The sequence below is a fragment of the Echinops telfairi genome, unplaced genomic scaffold (genome assembly GCF_000313985.2).
Source record: "Echinops telfairi isolate 266 unplaced genomic scaffold, ASM31398v2 ScPeMD7_1;HRSCAF=3_0, whole genome shotgun sequence".
Classification (NCBI taxonomy): Eukaryota; Metazoa; Chordata; class Mammalia; order Afrosoricida; family Tenrecidae; genus Echinops; species Echinops telfairi.
The window spans coordinates 74,193,484-74,214,022 of record NW_022103896.1 but is presented as its reverse complement, the minus strand read 5'-3'; the positions used below and the strand labels follow the sequence as shown (position 1 = coordinate 74,214,022).

The 20,539-nt window shown below is 43.3% G+C and overlaps 1 protein-coding gene across 1 annotated transcript in view; it reads left to right on the top strand.

Moving 5' to 3' along the window:
* DNAJC5B (DnaJ heat shock protein family (Hsp40) member C5 beta) overlaps positions 1–20,539 on the top strand; it is a 52,668-nt gene that overhangs the window by 24,188 nt on the left and 7,941 nt on the right. Inside the window, exons 2-3 of the mRNA XM_004697541.2 lie at positions 10,866–11,079; positions 14,863–15,034. Of these exons, the coding sequence (XP_004697598.1) occupies positions 10,866–11,079; positions 14,863–15,034 (386 nt within the window). The remainder of the gene's footprint in view (positions 1–10,865; positions 11,080–14,862; positions 15,035–20,539) is intronic.

Genomic DNA, 20,539 nt, shown 5'->3' with positions numbered 1-20,539 from the left:
GGGCCTATGATGGATAGATGATAGATAGATAGATAGATAGATAGATAGATAGATAGATAGATAGATAGATAGATAGATATACCTAACACTGGGCCTATGATATATACCTAACAAGGGCTTCATATGCCAAAAATGCTGTTTTTGAGTAAACCAGCAAAACTAAACTAAACTAGAAAGAGAATACCCAAATGATATCTGTATCAGTGTCAGTAATTAGAAAATGCAAATTAGAACACAGTGGGATACATGTATACAACCACTATTCTGACAAACATTCGAATGCCTGGCAATGTGAGGGAGTATGTGCAGCACTGGAATTTATACATTGGCTTCTCTCATCATCATTTGGGTTTGGCCTCAGTCAAAGAGGGTCCAATCTGATGTTCTAGTCCAGTGGTTCTCAATCTGTGGGTTGCGACCCTTTGGGGTTCGAACGACCCTTTCACAGGGGTCACCCGATTCATAACAGTAGCAAAATTACAGTTATGAAGTAGCAATGAAAACAATTTTATGGTTGAGGAGGGTCACCACAACATGAGGAACTGTATTAAAGGGTGGCGGCATTAGGAAGGTTGAGAACCACTGCTCTAGTTCCATGATCTGAACCTCCAAATGTCCAGAGGCTGTTAATCGAGGGTTTGCCTTCACTTGTGGACGCTGGTTTATCAGTGCTTATTTCTCTATTCACTGTTATTCTTCCCATCACAGCATACACACACACACACACACACCTTCTTTTTTCCCCTCCAGACAGAGCAGTCTATACCTATTGTATGCCCGATTTTGTTATCGTGCAGTAGATGCTGACTCGGAGATGGAGATAGTTTTACACAGTTAAACATTCCATCACATGCAAAAGAGTTGGGGCTCAAGCCCAATCAAGGACTCCTCCAAAGTCAGATCTGGGGATCTGCTTCTGAAAGGGCACAACTTTAAAAAGCCTTTGGAGTAGTTTTACTCTACACACATGAAGTGGCCAGGAGTCAGAATCAATTTGTTAGCAAATATCAACCATAGGATCCAGAAGTGGTTCAGTGGTGAAGTCTCACCTTCCATGCAGGAGAACTGCTTCTAATCCCAGCCCATGAACTTCATGCTCAACCATCACCTACCTGCCAGTGGATGCTTATGTGCTGCTGTGATTCTGCACAGGTTTCAGCTGAGCTTATAGACAGACTAGGCAGAAAGGCCTGGTGGTCGACTTCTGAAAACCACTGTCTAGATCACAGTGGTCTGTTCTATGACTGATCATGGGCATAATGAAGGCCATTTATCTTTCTGTTGTACATGAGGAGCAACTCATTGGCAGCTAACAAAAGTAACAGGATATAGAAAGAAATTGATGAGTCGCCTTCTTTTGTCTTGGCATCAGGTGGACGTCTTGTGGGACATTGGAGGGACAATAGTCTATGTGAAAGAGATTAGCAGAAAGTCACAATAATCTCTGGGATTGGAAGTAGAGATGTGTTGTGCAGGAAAACTCAGGTACAGACACAACCAAGTCATGATGGAACTCGGATGCCAGATTTTCCCAAACAAGGAGATGTCCTCTGAAAAACTAAGTCCACATGCAGAGATTTGGTTGAGAGCTGGGGCCATGTGGTTAGAATCAGCCCGGAGGTGATTCCAAGACTGGTAGTTTATTGTGAAAGGTCGAGCTCATCTGAGAGTTTTGGCTAGGACAAAGAAAAGACGAGGCCAAGGCATTACAATTCTTAGCATTATCCTGTTGCCTTAAAACGCATTGATGTTGAGGACTTCAGAAAATTACAAGAAAAAGCCCCATGTTTGTCCTATCTGTCACACAATTCACTATGCAATTAAGCTGACAGTTGTCACTGGATTTTTTTCAGCAGAGTTTAAAGGCATTAAAGGGGTCTCTTCCTGGTTATACCCATACTAGATTAACAGATGACTGTAATTATAGAAAGATTTAGAAATAATTAAAGACTCATCCTATTTCAATATCATCTCATTTTTAAATATAAAATTAGGGGTTAAAGAAGGCTCTTTAAAAAACTAAGAAGTGGATTTGAGATTTTAAATGTACTCCAAGAACTCCTAAATTTCACAAGTGTGTTAGACAATTAACAAATGTGTGTGGGGGGTGGGGAGGGCACTGATCAACGACCTCCTTGAATGGTTGTGTAATTTTGGCAGCTGCTTCTTGCTAGCCATATTTTCTGAAAATTCCTTCGAGCCAAGAGTATCTGCCAAGTGGCGTCAGAATGCTGCTGATGACCAGGAATTGGCTTTGTTACAAAAGCAAGTGTTCCAGCTCTCTTAACTTGCCAACTCCATTGTCAGAGGAGTTTGATAAATGGGTGGCGAGTGTCTGACCTTGTAAACGGACAAAGATCCGAACACCTAAAGGAACAACAGAAAGCCATGTTTCTCTGGCCAAGTCTTGGGTGGTGCGCACCAATCTCTGCTGAACTCTGGAAACGAGGGGAGTTTTGTTAGGAGACCTTTTCCAGGGGGGTTTGCCTTTCAAAGTACAGGAACGAGTTTTCATTTGATTGACCTGATCATGAGCTCTTTGGGAATTTTCATACTGCAGTGACTATTCCAGGGAACAGACTAAAAGTTCCAGGAATATCGTGCCCTTAAAACTGTTGTGTTTAAAGAATCCACTTGAGGCCTTTCTGATATTGATTGCTGCAGTTTGAGGACTTTTATACTTTCTATATCCCATTGCCCCCACCCCTAACTTGGTACTGGGCCATTTCAGGGGAACAAACTGAGTTCTCAGCTCTTCAGACACAAGGATGATTTAGCATGAGAAAACCAGTCAGTGACACCACATGCACAGAACAAGGAAAAAACAAATGCATGTGATCTTCTTAAGTGACAACAGGCATTGGACAAACCACACCCCAAGTCTTCAACCCGATAAAGGGCCTTCATGAAAACCATCTCAGCCAACTTTGTACACAGCAATGGAAGCCTGGAAGCTTTCATCTAAAACCAGGAACACATGCCTGCTTCTGTGTGCTGAAAACCATCTCAGCCAACTTTGTACACAGCAATGGAAGCCTGGAAGCTTTCATCTAAAACCAGGAACACATGCCTGCTTCTGTGTGCTCTTCTCAACACTGTGCTGGAAGAGCTAGCCAGCGCACCTCGGGCAGAAGAAGAGGGAGATGAAGGGAAGGGGATGGGGGTGGGCATGGAGGGAGGAAAGAAAAAGAAGGGGAGGGGGAAGGAGAGAGTGGGGTAAGGGAAAGGGAGAAGTAAAGCCATCTACATTCATACATGATATAGTAGTGTGGACTCTGGGATATAGAAATATATATATTTAAATTAAATAAATATTTAATTTATTTATCTATATTATATATCTCCCAGGGTCCACAAGAAGCTACTCAACACTCAAAAATCAGTTATTTATATGCCAGCAATGAACAATCTGAAAAGGAAATAAAGCATTTGATTTAATAATTTAAATAAACCATTTAATATAACATCAAAAAGAGTACGATAATTAGGAATAAACTTGGCACTTAAAGCTAGCCTGTTGTTTCAGTGTGAGGTTAGTCCCTGCAGTTCTACCTTTTAGAGTTCATCCACAGGTGAGATTCCTGATTTCTAAATGGTTTCCTTTGTCCCAATGTGGCGGAACTGGAGTTTACCTTTGCTCATGTTGTCATCTTACCAGATCACCCCTGAACTTCATTTGTTTGTAGTGAGACGACTATGTTTTAACCTGCAAAACATGAAGCAAAGTAGACATATTAGAAGAACACTTTATAATAACCTCTGCACATAAAATGATATCTTTAATAAGAAAAGAAGTATTCCAGTTAAGCATTTAAAATGAATTATTTTACTCCAGGCTTATTCTGAGTTCAAAGTTAGGGTGGATTATACACCATGATTTATGATTTTAGAAATGTTGATAATTTTTAATGATAATCATGAAATTGAACTGATTCATTATTCATCTGCTTCCTAACCAGTGATATTTTAGTAGGACAGAATAGATATGCATCTTAGTGTTTCCCAAACTAATTATTGATGGAAACAGACAACTCATCTTTGTCCTGAGAAACAGCTGGTGGATTTGAACCACAAACCTTGTGTTTAGCAGCTCAATGATTAACCTACAGTACTACCAGGGTTCCAGAACCAATAATACTTAAATTACTAAAATAGGTCTTATATGTTTAGTTTAGACTTTAAGTTGATGTTCAAGATATCCATAAAGATCTACAGCCTTGGAAACATTCAAGGACCAGTTTTACTGTGTTCTGCTGGGTCACACTGGTCACACTGGTCAATTCTGACTCAATGGCAGTGGGTTTCCACTTTGAGATTTACTCTTCTAGACTTTTCTCTCATTACTCTGTTAAAATTTGGTCTAAAACCATATTACCTGGAGGCTGCTCAAGGTTTCAAGACTCTCCATTCCTCAATTCTTATCTTGCTCAAAAGAAAGATTTCAGGCCAGAGACAAAATTCAGACCAGAGTCAGAGAAAAAAGGTAAACAGAAGGTGAGTTTTTTTGAAGGGGGTACTTCGGAAAGGAAGTCCAAAGGGTCCTTGACTATCTAAAAGCCCTGGTCTAATGTAGAGTGGAACCTTTTATTCTGCTAATGACGGACTCCCACTCTTGGTTGGCTTTCTAGCGGGCCTTCTGTTTGGGCTGGCCCTCTGTAGTGTACCTCCTCTTTCCAGGTACATGCATCCCTGCACACAGACTTCATGCTCTGCCCTTGTCCCCAGACCCACAACCCCAGAGTCTATTCGGTCACTGTGAGAGTAGTGTGCCCATCCTGACTTTCGGCACCCAGCCGTTTCACTCTCTCTCACCTCAGTGAGGAAATGTGTCTCATCTGGTCTTCACCTTCCTCTGTGCAGGAGAGCTATGTGGGGAAATAGGTCCCCCTTCTCCTTTGCGTTAAGATTCCTTCCAGCATCCCCTCTCCTCCCTTTGTCTGCCTCTGCCTGGCTAACATTCCCATCCCCCCAAGTGATACCATTGAAATTCTTTTGGAAGAGGAGGGGTGAAGATCATCCTTCCTTTACTCCTTCCCGCTGAGCGAGCTGAGCTGAGCTGATCTGGATGGCATCTGTTGCCTATCTGGGCAGGGGCTGAGGAGAATGCGTCTGGTAGCTGCCGTTTCGGGGTTGAAGGCAGGCTGGAGTATGTTGGCCGCACAATCATCTGTCACCTCCTAGTTTCCAGCCAGCCTGGAAGAGACAAAACAAACAAGGGCATTCAAACCCCAAGGTCCAAAAAGAAGTAGGAGAATAATAGAGAACAAGGGACCCACGACAGGTAACAACCAGGAGCCCCAGGACTAGACCTCCACCCAGGAGCTCCATCCATGTAAAGCGTGGGACTGAAGTTCTTGTGATCAACCCTGGAACTGGTGGGTGTCTTCTTGAATGTGGCCTGCTTGGTTTACCCAGAAGCAGCATTCTTCCTTGGGTATGGCACAAGTTCCACCTTGAAGCCCGGCCAGCATGCCTAGGCCCCACACCCTTGGTTCTGGAGAACAACTGCCTCTCGGGAATTGATCTCGGTCTGCATGCCTATTAGGGATCTGCACGCCGGAGGTTGAGTTGGGCTAGTTCAGAAGAAAGGTTAACATGTGGTTTACCTGCAGAGACTGCTCAGTGGTTCTGGCGTGGGCCCCTACCATTCCTGTCAGAGCACTGATCTCAGATCGAAAGATCAGCAGAGTCCCTCCTCTTTTGGACATTGTATAGGTGGTGTTTATGGAAATGGGCATGAGGGCGTAGCCACAGATAGAGTGGGCACAACATATCCCAGGGTGTGAAGTCCTGCCTAATTAGTTGGCAAAACTGACAGAGCTACTGCAGACAAAATAATTTCCCTCTTGGGGAGGGAGGCATCCTGAAAGAAAATGTGTTTGAGAGGGTCTTCCTGGTTTGGCCCCACCCGGATGTATGTTTTTCCAAAAGTAAGTGACAGCAAAGGATGCTGGAGCCAGGGGTGGTGTGAGGAGTAGAGGTGTCATGTAAGTCTTCCCAAAGCATGGCATGCCTGGAAGGCCTTTCCTTCCCAGCTACTAGAAATAAGGGAGCAATTAGCTTGAGTGGAGTCATGGCTACATATTTGGCTGTGATCCTCAACGTCAGCACCAACCTCTCCAAGGGGAAAGATAGGGGTTTCTACTCCTGTAAACAATTACATCTTAGAAACTCACGGGGGCAGCTCTAGCCTCTCCTCTATGATGCAGCATTGACTCTATGGTAGTGAGGACATTATGCCTCCCCAGTTAGAGTCTACCATCAGGGGTAAACGTGCGCACCCTAGAGGCCTCCCTTGGAAAACCCTCCCACGTAATACAGTCTGAGACACGGAAATATTTGCGGGAAGAAGTGGTTGAGTCTTGAAGAAGGATCTGGAAAGAAGGAACGTTTTCTGCTGGCAAAATGCACGCCCACGATGGTCTTGCAGGATGACTAGCTTAGGGCTCCAACTGGATAGACCAGTATTGAAAGCAGGGGAATGGAGACAAGGGCGGGAGAGGGGGTGGAGGGAGACTGGGCTTTAAGGACCAGCCCAGTATAAACCAGCCCTCCAACAGGGTAAGTGAGTGGGAGCGAACTGGAGCAAAGGGTCCCATCAAGTCGTGGTACTTGAGGTTGCCAACCTGAGGCCTCTCTGGCCCTCAGGGCAGCTCCTCTTCTAGTGGCAGAACTTTTGGCATTGGGGCCATGGATTCTGGGGATCTCTCACCTCAGGACATTCTTGCGGATGATGGACTGGGCCTGCCTTTTCTCTTTTCTCCTGGCCCTCTTCGCCTCCTGTATGTCCCTGTCACAGAACACCAAAGGAACTGCTTCTAACATTTTCCCTGGGGAACCCAGGTCTAACTTTTCTAATTTCTTCTCGATGTTCGCAGCAGACTGAGTTACAGACCTAACTCGGAGCACGATTTGTCCTGCGCCTTCTCAGGGTCTAAATCTGTGTGCTGAGCTCATGCCTGTCTCGGGTACACGAAAAACAGCAGTCAGGTTCTCCTGAGGCTCTTGGTCAATGGTTCTAGTTTGTTATAGTTAATCAGCATCAGTGGAGACGCTTTCATTCCTTGTAAAATACAAAAGAGCTGATGATCTGTTGACCACTTCCCTCCTATTGCATCATAATCCCAGTGGGGATCACTATTAGGTATGGCTTCTGTCCCCGGCATGAAATTATGCATTTCCTTGGCAGAAGCCAAGGCCTTGCCCTTAATGCCCTCAACCTCCTAGATGGTTACAGCCCCTGGAAAGGTCAGATTGATGTCTTTCCAAGACAAGTCAGAGGCATTGTCTCCATTTCTTAATGAACTGACTGGGGTCATCTGTAAAACAACCTAATTTATCTTGAATGCTTACTAAGTGCTGCATGGTGAATGGGGCTTGGACCCTGACTATATCACCTGGCCCTGGGGAAAACACTGAGGGTCCCAGGCCTTGGGCAGTGGCTTAGGCTCTATCTGCTTTTCTGCCTTGCTTTCACTGGGACTTAAAGGTTCTGGATTAGGCAGTGTGGGCTCTGGGGCTAAAGGAATCGTTGGCTCCTGGGGTCTCAGTGAGGAAACTGAGAGCTGGTTTTCACATTTACAGATTTTGGGTTATTTTTTCCCAATGTCTGCAAGAAGACAGGGTCAATTTTACAATTCTTGAACAGTTGGGGGTGGGGGGGCGGCATTTCACAGAACCATGAAAGCCTGTATATAGGGGACCTCTGTCCGCTTTCCTTGCCTCCTGCAAATCAAGTCCATTTGCAAGATGGTATCATAATTTAGACTACCATTTTCAGGCCCAATTTCCCCACTATCTAGTTTATACTGAGACCACGCTGGAAATTATGATTTCTATCGGCAAGTGCTTCAAATTCTCTTGACAAGCGAGGCGGTCACCTGCATATCCAAGGAGGTTAATGAGCCTTCTTCCTGTCCTGATGCTGCGTTCTTCTTCACACAGTCCAACTTCTCAGCTTCTTTACCCAGCATACAGATTGGATAAGTGTGATGAAATAATGCAACCCCGACCCACAGTTTTCCTTGTCTTAGATAACGCACTGGCCCCTTGAATGACTTCCGTTTGGTCCATGTACACGTTCTGCACAGCACAATTAAGTGTTGTGGAATTCCCATTCTTCTCAGAGTGAACCACAGTTTGCTAGGATTCAAACTGGTGAATGCCTTTGTCTAAACAGTAGAACACAAACATCTTTTTGGTGTTCTCTGCTTTCAGCCAAAACCCATCTGTGGTCACAGACTGTACCCACCGTGCCACATCCTCTTCTGAATCAGACACTCTCCTGTTGATGTGCTGCTTCAGCCAGTTTAAAATTACATTCAGAAAAAAATGGACTTGCATGTGAATTTAATTATGTTGTTCTATCATTTTCATAATCTCTTGGGTTACCTTTCTTTGGAAAGGACACACATATAGATCTCTTCCAGTTGGTTGGCCAGCTGGCTATCTTTCAAAATTCTTGGAATAGATGAATATTTCCAGCATTTTAATCAGGCTGTTGAAACATATCAATTAATATTCTGTCAACTCCTGAAGCCTGGGTTTTACTAATACCTTCAGTGTTGAATGGACATCTTCCTCTGATGTCTTCAGTTCTTGATCATACACCACTTCTGGAAATGGTTGAAGGTTGACCAATACTTTATGGTCCAGTAATTCTGTGGATGGAATCCATCTACTTTTTATACTTCTTGCATTGTTCAATCTTTTTCCCCTTGGAATTCTTCAATAGAGTAACTAAGGACTTGAACTTCTTCTTCAGTGGTTTCATCGTGAGCTGCACTAAGCACTCTCCTTTTTGGACTCCGTAGATACAGGCACTGCACCTGTCATTATAATACTCTGTCCTCTCAAGCTCCCCCTTGAAAAGTTTTGTTCAGAATTTAGAGAGCACCCCATGAACATGTTTGACACACTGGACACTAGTGACAGAGACCCGAAGAGCTGTGGAGTGATTTTGAGAATAGCACACATGAAGAAAGCACTGGAAACAGCCATCCATCCATGCCTACAAAACAGAGGGTCCATTAGCAGGCCAGCAAGCAAGAAAAGACCAAAACCCAGCAAGAAAAGACCAAAATGGATCTCAGAAGAAACGGAAACTTGTTTTGAAGGTAGAGCAGCTAAAGCAAATGCAAGAAATGCTGAAGTAAAAAATAGTGGAACAGAAATGTTCACAGGGCAGCCTGAGAAGAAAAAGTCGAGTATTATAATGAAATGGGCAAGACCTGGGGTAAGAAATTCACTAAGGAAAAATATGGTGAAGGAACTGAAGAAAAACTTCAAGCCTGAGTTGCAAGACTGAATAATTTCATGGGATGGTGTCTACTGTCAGATGTGGACAAAATCAGAGAACATTATGTGTAGCATGCTTAGTCAATCGTATAAACATTTTATGATACCATTAAGGACTACTAGGAGACCAGGGATGGCGGAGGGGGGGGCATGGGAAGGTGAGGGAGGGCCGGAGGGAGGATGAGAGGGCTATCACGGGATATTCTTACTGATTGCATTGATGGCGATGGGCTGTGTAACTATGTAGACTATGCTTCTTAAATAACCCTCAGCTTTCTTACCTCAATACTGGCTAACAAAAGGAGGACGAGCAAGACTAAAGTGGACTTGGAGTCTTTACTGACATGCCAGCTCCCTTCAAAAAGAAAGGAAGGAAGAAGGAGAAGAGGAAATATAATTCCATGGGCAAAATAATAAGACAGTTTTCATATGAGCAATTGGTGATATGTTCCACCATTATCCCCTGGCCTCTTTTGGGAAGCACCACAACAGACAAGCCACTACAGTATAATAAACTGACCGATGAAGGGTCATTTAGAACACTAACTTCTGTTGATTTTAGAAAGTGTCATCTCCACTTTATCGTAAGGTTCTAAATGAAACTCTGGCACACACGAGTGCCAGAGGCCTCTGTGTATTGGGTTGGACTGTCGGTCATCCTCTAGTTGGCTCTTGCTGCAAGGAGGTCAATGAAGCTTCCTGGAAAAGATGATAAATGGCATGTATTTGCCACCAACAAAACTCTCTGTGGCAAATCACTTTCAGGATGGGAGGAGCACACCATTGCTATTGCACCTGCATGTTAGAAACAAGTATTATCATTTAATTAAAGCATAGCTCCTTGGTTATCAATCTAGGGAGCTTACCATTGCCCATTATTTGAACAAAAATAAAGGATGTGTTCCCCTTATGGAAGGGCCGCAGGGAGGAGACCAGCCAGTCAGGGTGCAGGGTATCAATGATGAAACATACAACTTTCCTCTAGTTCTTAAATACTTCCTTCCTCCCACTAGCATGATCCCAATTCTACCTTACAAATCTGGCTAGGCCAGAGGATGTACCCTGTACAGATAGGAACTGGAAACACAGGGAATCCAGGGCTCCCTTCAGGGCCAGTGGTGAGAGTGGTGATACAGGAGGGTGGGGTAAAAGAGGGGGAACTGATTACAAGGATCTACATGTGACCTCCTCCCTGGGGGACAAACAACAGAAAAGTGGGTGAAGGGAGATGTTGGACAATGTAAGATATGACAAAATAATAATTTATAAATTATCAAGGGTTCGTGGAGCGGGCGGGGAAGGAGGGGGTAAATGAGGAGCTGATGCCAGGGGCGTACATGGAGAGCAAATGTTTTGAGAATGATGATGGCAACAAATGTACAAATGTGCTTTACACAATTGATATATGTTTGGATTGTGATAAAAGTTATATGAGCCCCCAATAAAATGATTAAAAATACTAATAATAAATAAAGGATATGCAAGTGAGTGATGCCTCTCTAAAATATCTCCATAACTCTTTCCCAATCACTTTTCCTCTCTCTCTCTCTCTCTCTTCATTTTATAAGAAAATTGGCCCTGAGACATCATCCAGACAAGAACCCAGATGACCCAACAGCAGCTGAAAAGTTTAAGGAAATCAATAATGCCCACACAATACTCACTGACATGTCGAAGAGAAACATATATGACAAGTATGGGTCTCTGGGACTCTATGTGGCCGAGCAATTTGGAGATGAAAACGTGAATGCCTACTTCCTGCTGTCAAGTTGGTGGGCCAAGGTGAGTCAGGTTGGGTGGTTGGTTGGTTGGTTTTCAAAAACCAATTTCTTTGGACACCATGGAATTATTTACTCTGTTGGGCTCCATCTCAAATATTTGTTGTTGTTGTTGTTGTTGTTGTTGCTAGTTGTTGTTGAGCCAGTTCTCACCCACGGTGACCTTATGTATAAGAGAACGGAGCACCGCCCAGTCAAGCCGTATCTTCACAGTCGTTACATTTGAGCCTGATTTTGCCGCCACTGTGACAGTCTGGCTTGCTAAGGGTCTTTCCCTGTTTGCTGCCTCTCATACAGTCTACCTTTATTACTACTAAACAAGTAAACACGGGCCAAGGAAAGGAGACGAGGTTTCCTGCTCCAGATGTCATTTGGAGAGCTTCTGCTCTCATTCATCTCATAGTTATGAAATACAGCATGACTTAAAATACCTCTAGATGTTAATTATACTTGAAATTTGAGCTTCAGGTTAATTCAGATGACTCACCCTGCCTTCGTAATGATTAATTAAAAACTGACTCACTGCTCAAGACCAAAAATAATTCATTAGTGTGACAACCACTTAATAAATAATACACGGACATAGAATACATTTAGCCGTGTCCTTAACTATCTATGGCATAGGCTCCCCGAGAGTAAAAGTCCTTGGGGTTCATGCGTGTTAATCGTGTCGTGTCGCAGCTGACGTGGAGCCGGCTGTGATGTCACAGAGAAGGAAATGAGGGGAAGGTGAGAATTAAGCAGCAGAGGACAGGACACTGGAGAAACACGGAGACAATGGACATCTGTCAGTAACAGCAGCTTTGTAGAGGACCTCAGGCACAAAGCACTAACTTTTGGACAGGGAATGTTGTTTTGTTTCTTAATCCCTAGGTATAGAATGTGAGACAGCTTCGTGTTTGTGTTCGAGCTTTGATATCTTTGTCTTCTGATAAAAGTTTGCTTTCATATGCACTCGATGTACAGCCCATCAGCATGTGTGGCAGACACGTCGTTCCACAGTCATATGTCTTGTAATTAATAATGAATAAATAAATCTCTCAAATAGCAGGTTTTATACTCAATAGCATTCTGATTGCTTTGTTCTTCCACTAAAATCTTGTGAAACTGAAACATTTCGTTTATGTAGGAAAAGAGAGTTTTTTTTTTTTTAACATGAACATGAAAAGAGAGTTTGGAACCTGAAAAGCCCCCAGGACCTTTTCCAGCCAGCAGAACTCTCTCTTATTTTCTGGGGACAGCTGGAGTCCGTCTGTGACCGTCCCTCTTGCCTCTGGTCTCAGCTGCGGATGGCCTGGGGTGGAGAGCAGTTCCTGCCAAGCCGAGCTGGGACTTGCATTGCTATTGATGGTGATGGATAGAGTATTCCTCTCCCAGTACAGGCTATTGTGGATGTGCCTGGGAACCTAACCACCAGGTACAATGCTCTTCCCATGGGAAGGTCCACATAGAGTACACACAGTGACATACCAACAGCTGATGGCATATTGGGGCCAGCCCACATAAATATTACATTAGAGATTGTTTGTTTCTTCTTTTTTTTTTGTCCGGGATGTAAACAAAATTGATCCAAATTCATACAGACTAACTAGCAGAAGATGCCCACTGGTGGGTTCAAGCGAAAAAGAGCCCTTGTGGTATAGTGGTTACTCAGTGTACTGCTAACCACAAGACTAGCTGTTCGAAACCACCAGCTGCTGCATGAGAGAAAGACACAGCTTTCTACTCCCATCCAGAGTTACAGGCTTGGGAGCCCACAGTGGCGGTTCTACCCTGCCCTGTATAGTTGCTTTGAGACAGAGTCTACTCGATGGCATTGAGTTTGAGTTTGAGAGTGAGTGTAAGAGAGATTCAAAATAATTCCTGATGTGAATATTTTTGGGGGAGTGGGAGAAGCTACCAAATACATACACCTTGCCTTTCTGCTTATGCCCAAGTCCAATTGCATGACCCATTAGAGTGAGACCTTAAGATATATAACTTACCCGAAAGAATCAGTGTACCACCAAAAAATGTTTCTAAATTAGCTCCAAACAAGCAGGAGGAAGTGAATAACAAAAAAGCAAAAGGGAATAACAAAATTGACAGTAAGATTACAATAGGAAAAAATTCAATGAAACAAAAAGCTTATGCTTTGAAAAAGATCAGTTACATTTACAAAGGTCTCAGCATCTCGGCATACTAACCAAGAAGGTGGGAACAAAGAGAGGGAAGGCAGATCTCCAGCTTGTCTTCCGAGGCCCCCTGGGTGGATTCCAGCTTTTCCACTGGGCGTCAAATGCTTAACCTTTCTGCGCCACGCTGGGAGCTGCTCATGCTGTGAGAGGCAAAGTAAGAGAGGGAGCAAGGCTACTTCATGCAATGAGCCGAAAATCTAGTTGGAATTGTTAAGAGATCAAACAACAGCAATAACAAGATACACTTCATTGAAGGGAAGAGGGTAGGAATTGCCTGATAAAAAGAAACGGCATTAAGTGGCTATAAAAGGGAGCAGCATTTGGGTCTATGGCTCAGGAGCCTAGCCCAGGTCATCTAGGAACAGTTGATGAGAAGGAACGTCTTCAGGTGGTGCTTTTGAAGCAAGAGTTACCCAAGACAATGAAAACAGAGTAACTGCCATGAAGAGATTAGAGGTGTCAGAGGCAACAAAAGTCACCCCACCCCACGTCACCCATGACTCGACAGCAAGGGGTCTGTTTTGTGTTAATATTAGTCAAGGATCTCTGATGACATAAGGACTACATGCCCTGCTGCTTACAAGCTTGGTAGTTGGGACCCACCCAGCAGCTATGTGGGACAAAGATCTGTTGACCAGCTCCAAATAAGGCGATCGCCTAAAGAGAGCCCTATAGGGCAGTTTGACCCTGTCACAACTGGATCACTCTACATTGAAATCAGCTCAATGGTACCTACAGCAACAACAACCTGTCAGTCACAGACCATGAGCCTGGGTGGGCTTGAAGCAGCTGCTTCTTTGTTTTACCTTCATGTATTTGTTAGGGGGATGGGAGAGGGCCAGCTAGGCAAATGAAGCCACAGAAAATACAATTGGTGGCTGGGAAAGGGTGTGTGTGTGCGTGTAAGGTTAAGTCACCAAAATCTTGTGCATCATGGCAGGTGCTGGACCTTAGAAACAGGAGAGCACTGCCTGACTTTTAAGAGGAAGGGGTGTTTCAGAAAGTTCACCCCACTGAGAACATGCAAGGTGAATTAGAGAGAGGCAATGGCGGAGGCCGGAGGCCAAGTTGGAGACTGCTGAAGTGTCCAGCCCAGAGACAGGGATGATCTTTTCTAATGCCCAATTGACCAGGCTAGATGTAAGAATTACTGAGGAACACCACAGGAGTTAGTGAATAACAGGAATGGGGTGGCAGGAGCTCATCCGTGGTGTGAATGATTCGGTACCTTGGCCAGGGAAGCTTGTTCAGCTCATTGGATTTGCAGGGGGGTTTGCTTGTTTGTTTTCATTTTGTGTTCTTAAGAATGATCACAGTAGCTTAAGAATACAGATGAAGATGTTGTACTTCGTCACTTTGGCTTCCTCTGGGTTTAACATGTTAGACAACCCTTTTATGAGGCCCTTGTTTCCAAGGAAATGAAAAGGCTCGCTCCTCATGTGGAATAAGGACGCTGGTGAAGATGTGATCTAAGGGAGCGCTACGGACGTCTGGAGTTTGTTTTTGTCTTATTTATTTTTGGTGGGAGGGACATGCCAACTGATTCAGTTTCTAGGCTTCTCCTCAGCCCCTTTCCCTGACCCCATTTTTCTGCCTCTGTTTCCTCGCAGACCCTGTTTGTTATCATTGGTCTCCTGACGGGCTGCTATTTCTGCTGCTGCCTGTGCTGTTGTTGCAACTGCTGCTGTGGACGGTGCCGCCCCAAGACGTCGATGCCGCCAGAGGATTTCTATGTGTCTCCGGAGGACCTAGAGGAACAGATCAGGACCGACATGGAAAAAGGTGGAGTAAAATGAAAACAGACTCAGTAGGCATTACTCCATAGGCCCAGCCAAGTCCCAACTCCCACTCAAGGGCAAGAGAACCAATAACCAAATGAGGGGAATCCCGACTGTCAGCTTTGGTTGTATTTTAGGAAAGTGTTCTATGCCGGGTATAGAAAAAAAGTGGAATCTGATACTTATTGACAAGAAATCACAGGTGAAGAGAGAGTCCATCGAATTAAAAGAGAGCAAGTGTTGGGTTCAGGGAGGATGGGGGTCATGCACTTTCTCGCAGGAAAAGCATTTCACCCTGTTACTTTAGGGGCTCTATGGAATCCGGAGACCTTGGTGGTACAAAGGTTAAACCGCCAACAGAAAGGTTGGCAGTTTGAATCCAGCATGGAAGAAAGACCCATCATCAGCTCCTGTAAAGATTATACTCTTGAACACCCTATGGGCGTTCCATTCTGTCCAAGGGGGTCACTATGAGGTAAAAATCAGCTCAAAGGCACCTGACAGCGATGCTGAGTCAGAGCAGACTACGCATCATATAAAGTCATCAGCGTGACTTACCTTCTGTTTGAGACCTTAATAATTAATTTTGGTGAGAAAGGTGCTCCTCCTTCCCTTGAAGCTCAGTTCTTTTGTTTGTTTTGTTTTGTTTTTTGGACTAAATCCACACACTCCAGGGATCCTCAAATCAACATGCAGACGATGCCTCACTTAAATGCAATGATTGGTGGTGCTAAGCTCCCTCCACATCTGTAGCTGTGTGTATGCAGGGCCATGAGGTTTTCCGTGATCCTTGTTCAAGTGTTAAAGTCCATTCTACCTGGAATTGATCAAGAAAAATAAAAAGTAAAGAAAAATGGAATCTCACAGAATTCACAACAGCTGCTCTCAGGACATGCCTCTGGGGTCAAACTTGCCATTGTGCCTGTCGCCTCTTGTAGCCATAACCACACTGGGCTTTTTCTTCTGTAGAATGCATCATTATTTTGAATTAAAATCTATGTTGCAAAATCCCACAGAACCCTGGACAACCAAGTAAAAGAATGTCTTGGCAATTGAGACCCAATTACCAAGTGGCCCATTGTTGTCAGAACTGCCAAATTCTGGAACGGCATTTCCCTGAGCTGTTCCATTCTCAGATTCTTCTGAACACAATAAAATAGAAACTTCAAGATATGAAGCACCAGTGCCTCTATGCTAAAAACTATCCAGTTATTGTTCACATCGATTCCGACTGGAAGGGACGAATTTACTTGTGTGAATTGCACTGAATCTCAAACACTGTCAGGTTTGGGAGGACAGTGGGTTTCCTGTACCCTATGATCTGACCCTCGAGGAACCACTGAGTGGCCAGTCCAGAACACACACTGGACGTCCTGAAGCCAATCTGCTGCAAAGGACTTCGTAAAGTGTCAAAGAGCAAAGATGCCGCTTGAGGATGGTGGTAACACCTGATCCATGCCATGTTATTTTCCATCGCCTCCTATGCATGCGAAAGCTGGACAATGCATAAGGAAGACTGTGAATTACAGTGTTGAAGAATACTGAAAGTATCATGCACTGCCAAGTGAGAAAAACAACAATACAAGTATGTTTGGGAAGATGTACAGCCTATTGCTCTTTGGAATCAAAGATGGTGAGACTTCATCTCATGTACTTTGGACATGTTATTAGGAGGGATTCATCCTTGGAAAAGGGCATTCTGCTTGGAAAACTGGCAGGTCAGCAAAAAAGAGGAGGACCCTCAACAAGATGGATGGATGTAATGGTTGTAACAATGGGCTCAGACCTAAGAGTTGGCTGGATAAGGTTGCTATGAATTGGAATGGACTCAGGGCACCTAACAACCCTAACTGGAGCTGAGTTGAGGTCCATAGCAAATACAATGACAAGGTTGTTCTTCTATGTAGGATAGAAGAAGGAAAACTTATCTTTTAATGTGAACATAAATACCACAAAGAGCAAACAAGCAGGAGCCTTAGTAAATGGATTAACCAGAAATAGATGCATGAAAAATTCTACAGAAAACCAGTTAGCTAGGAATAATGTGCTTGAGAATGATGACCCTAGAATACTATGCCCATCTGCTCTTGGGAGAAATATAAATTGTCAGAGATCATGTTAGGAGTCTTTGGCCCCATTTTCTGTAGACCCTACATCTATCAGCCTTGTTCAGTACTTGGTCTGAATTGGGCCAAGTGAAATAGGAGAGTGCCATCATCATCATCTTCATTGTTAATTGTATCTTGACTTTACCTTTATCTTGGAGAAATCAGAACGGAGTGAAGCAAGCCTACATATCCCAAATCCACTTGTTCACACCTCCTGAAAAATCGCAGTCTTTTCTTTTCACAACTAGATACCAGCTCCCGTAGGTCATGTACGTAGACCCTGTGTTAAAGTCTTTGCAGAAGATTTTTGTCCTGGAACAGATATTCCTACTAGATGCCAAATTCTGCCCAGGTTTCCTTCCTACAGTGAACTGGTGATAATCGATGTGCCTCTCACTGTTCTCAAGTCTGACCCCGCAGAGCTTCCAGTTCCATCACAGAGGTCAGTCTAGACGAAGTAACAAGAGCTTCTGTTGGTCTGTGTTACTCTGAATCGGTAACCTAAAGAAAAATCCCATTCTGCTATTTTTAATTCCAAAAAGTTCCTATGCAGGGATGTACCTCAGTTGTGTGTGCCCCCAAACTTGTCTAATTTTGAAAACAGTCTTTATTTAAAAGGATATAGAATTTCAAACAAATGTGAGATATGAAAGTGAGTACTTGAGTTGGAGAAAGAAATCACAGAAAACTTAAAAACTGAAAAATTCAAAAATACCACAAAACCTAGAAAAACCAGCAATAATCTAATTAGCTGCTTGGCAAACCTGTGTAATACTTTCCCTGATGCTTTGTGGTTGCATCATCATTATCTTGTCATATAACAGTGATTTTACAAAATCATTTTCTTTAGGGAGAAAAGAAAAAATAATTCTGTCTTTCCTCTGGCATGTTTAATGAAAATTGTTTTTTTTTGAAAATTGTTTTTTATTATTGAAAAATTAAACAAGTTTCTTTCAGCTTCACAACACATTACTTGAATGTCTTGGAAATTTTAAGGTATTGCTGTCAAATTCAGGAAAATCTTTATCTCATTTATTTCTGATGAAGCATTGAAAGCGCTCATTTGTGTATGCCAAGAAATTTGGAAGACAGCTACTTGGCCAACAAATGGGAACAGATACATATTTGAACCCATTCCAAAAAAAGTTGATCTGACAGATGTGGAAAGTACAGAGCAATATCATTAATATTACTTAAGTAAAATATTACGATAATTCTACAAAGGTGTGCAGCACTTCCTCCACAAGAAGCTGCCAGATAGCAGATGGATACTGGACCTCCACTCAAGTACTTACTCAATGCAAGAACACTTTGTTCTATTAAATTGGCATTCCATGATGTACAACCTCCTGACATGATTGCTGAAGACAAATGTGTGCATAAGCAAATGTGGTGAAGAAAGCTGAATGGTGCCCAACTACCAAAAGACATAGCGCCTGGGATCTTAAAGGCTTGAAGATAAACAAGCAACCATTTAGCTCAGAAGCATCAAAGCCCACATGAAAGAAGCACACCAGCCTGTGTGACCATGAGGTGTAGAAGGGACCAGGTATGAGACATCAAAGAACAAAAAACCTGTCAGTGGGTGCCCACCTTCCCAATATGATCACCGAAGACAAATGTGTGCATAAGCAAATGTGGTGAAGAAAGCTGATGGTGCCCAGCTATCAAAAGATATAGCGCCTGGGATCTTAAAGGCTTGAAGATAAACAAGCAACCATTTAGCTCAGAAGCAACAAAGCCCACATGGAAGAAGCACACCAGCCTGTGTGACCACTAGGTGTTGAAGGGATCAGGTATCAGGCATCAAAGAACACAAAATCATATCACTGTAAATGAGGGTGAGTGCAGAGTAGAGACCCAAAGCCCATCTGTAGGCAATTGGACATCCCCTTACTGAAGGGTCATGGGGAGGAGATGAGCCAGTCAGGTTGTGGGGTAGCAATGATGAAACATACAACTTTCCTCTAGTTCTTAAATGCTTCCTCCCCCTCACTATCATGATCCCAATTCTATCTTACAAATCTGGCTAGACCATAGGATGCACATTGGTACAGATAGGAACTGGAAACACAGGGAATCCAGGACAGATGACCCCATTCAGGACAAGTGGTGAGAGTGGCGCTACCTGGAGAGAGGAGAAAAGGTGGGGTAGAAAGGGGGAACTGATTACAAGAATCTACATATAACCTATATATAACATATAATCTAGGGGATGGACAACAGAAAAGTGGGTGGAGGGAGACACTGGAAAGTGTAAAATATGGCAAAATAACAATAATTTATAAATTATTAAGGGTTCATGAGGGAGGGGGGAATGAGGAGGGAGGGGGAAAAATGAGGAGCTCATATTAAGGGCTCAAGTAGAAAGCAAATGTTTTGTGAATGATGATGGCAACAAATGTACAAATGTGCTTGACACAATGGACGAATGTATGGATTGTGATGAGAATTGTACAAGCCCTTAATAAAATGATTTTTTTTTAAAAGAAGAAGCTGCCAGAAACTCAAACTGGATTCAGAAAAAAACATGGAACAAGGAATATCATTGATAACACCATATCAATCTTGGCAAAAAGGAAGGGATATCAGGACAAGTTTATTAGTGTTTGAGTATACAAAGGCATTCATCTGTGGGAATCATAAGAAACTTGGATAACATTGAGAAGAATAGGAATTTCAGAACACTTCATTATGCTCACGCAGAACATATAGATGGACCAAGAGGCAATTGTTCTAACAGATCAAGGGAATACTGCATGGTTTAAATTCAGGAAAGGTGTGTGTTAGGGCTGTAGACTCTCACCATATTTATTCACTCTATGCAGAGCAAATAATCCTAGAAACTGGGGATGTGAAGAAGAATGCAGCATCATGACTGGAGGAAAACTTACTAACAACCTTTGGTATACAGATGACACATCCTTACCTGCTGAAAGTGAGGCAGACTTGAAGCACCTCCTGATGAAGACAAAGGATTGCAGCCTTCAAGATAGACTACAACTCAACGTGGGTGGGGAAAAAGCAACAAGATATGCACAACTGAACCATACGTAATGCCATCATAAGTGGTAAAAAAACACTAAAGAATTTCATCTTCCTTGAATCCAGAATCAATGTTCATGAAAGCAGCCATCAAAAATGAAGCAATCAAATGAAACAACGAGGAATGGCCCGTTGTACTGGGTGAATCTGCTACACAAGATCTCTTTAATGTATTGAAGAGCAAGGATGTCGCTTTGAAGGCTGAGGGGCACCTGACCCACGCCAGGATATTTCCAATCACTCATATGCATGTGAAAGTTGGACATTGAATCCGGGAGCCTGAAGAACAGATGCGTTGGCATTACGGTGCTGGAGAAGAATAGTGGAAGCACCATGGACTGCCAAAAGAACAAACA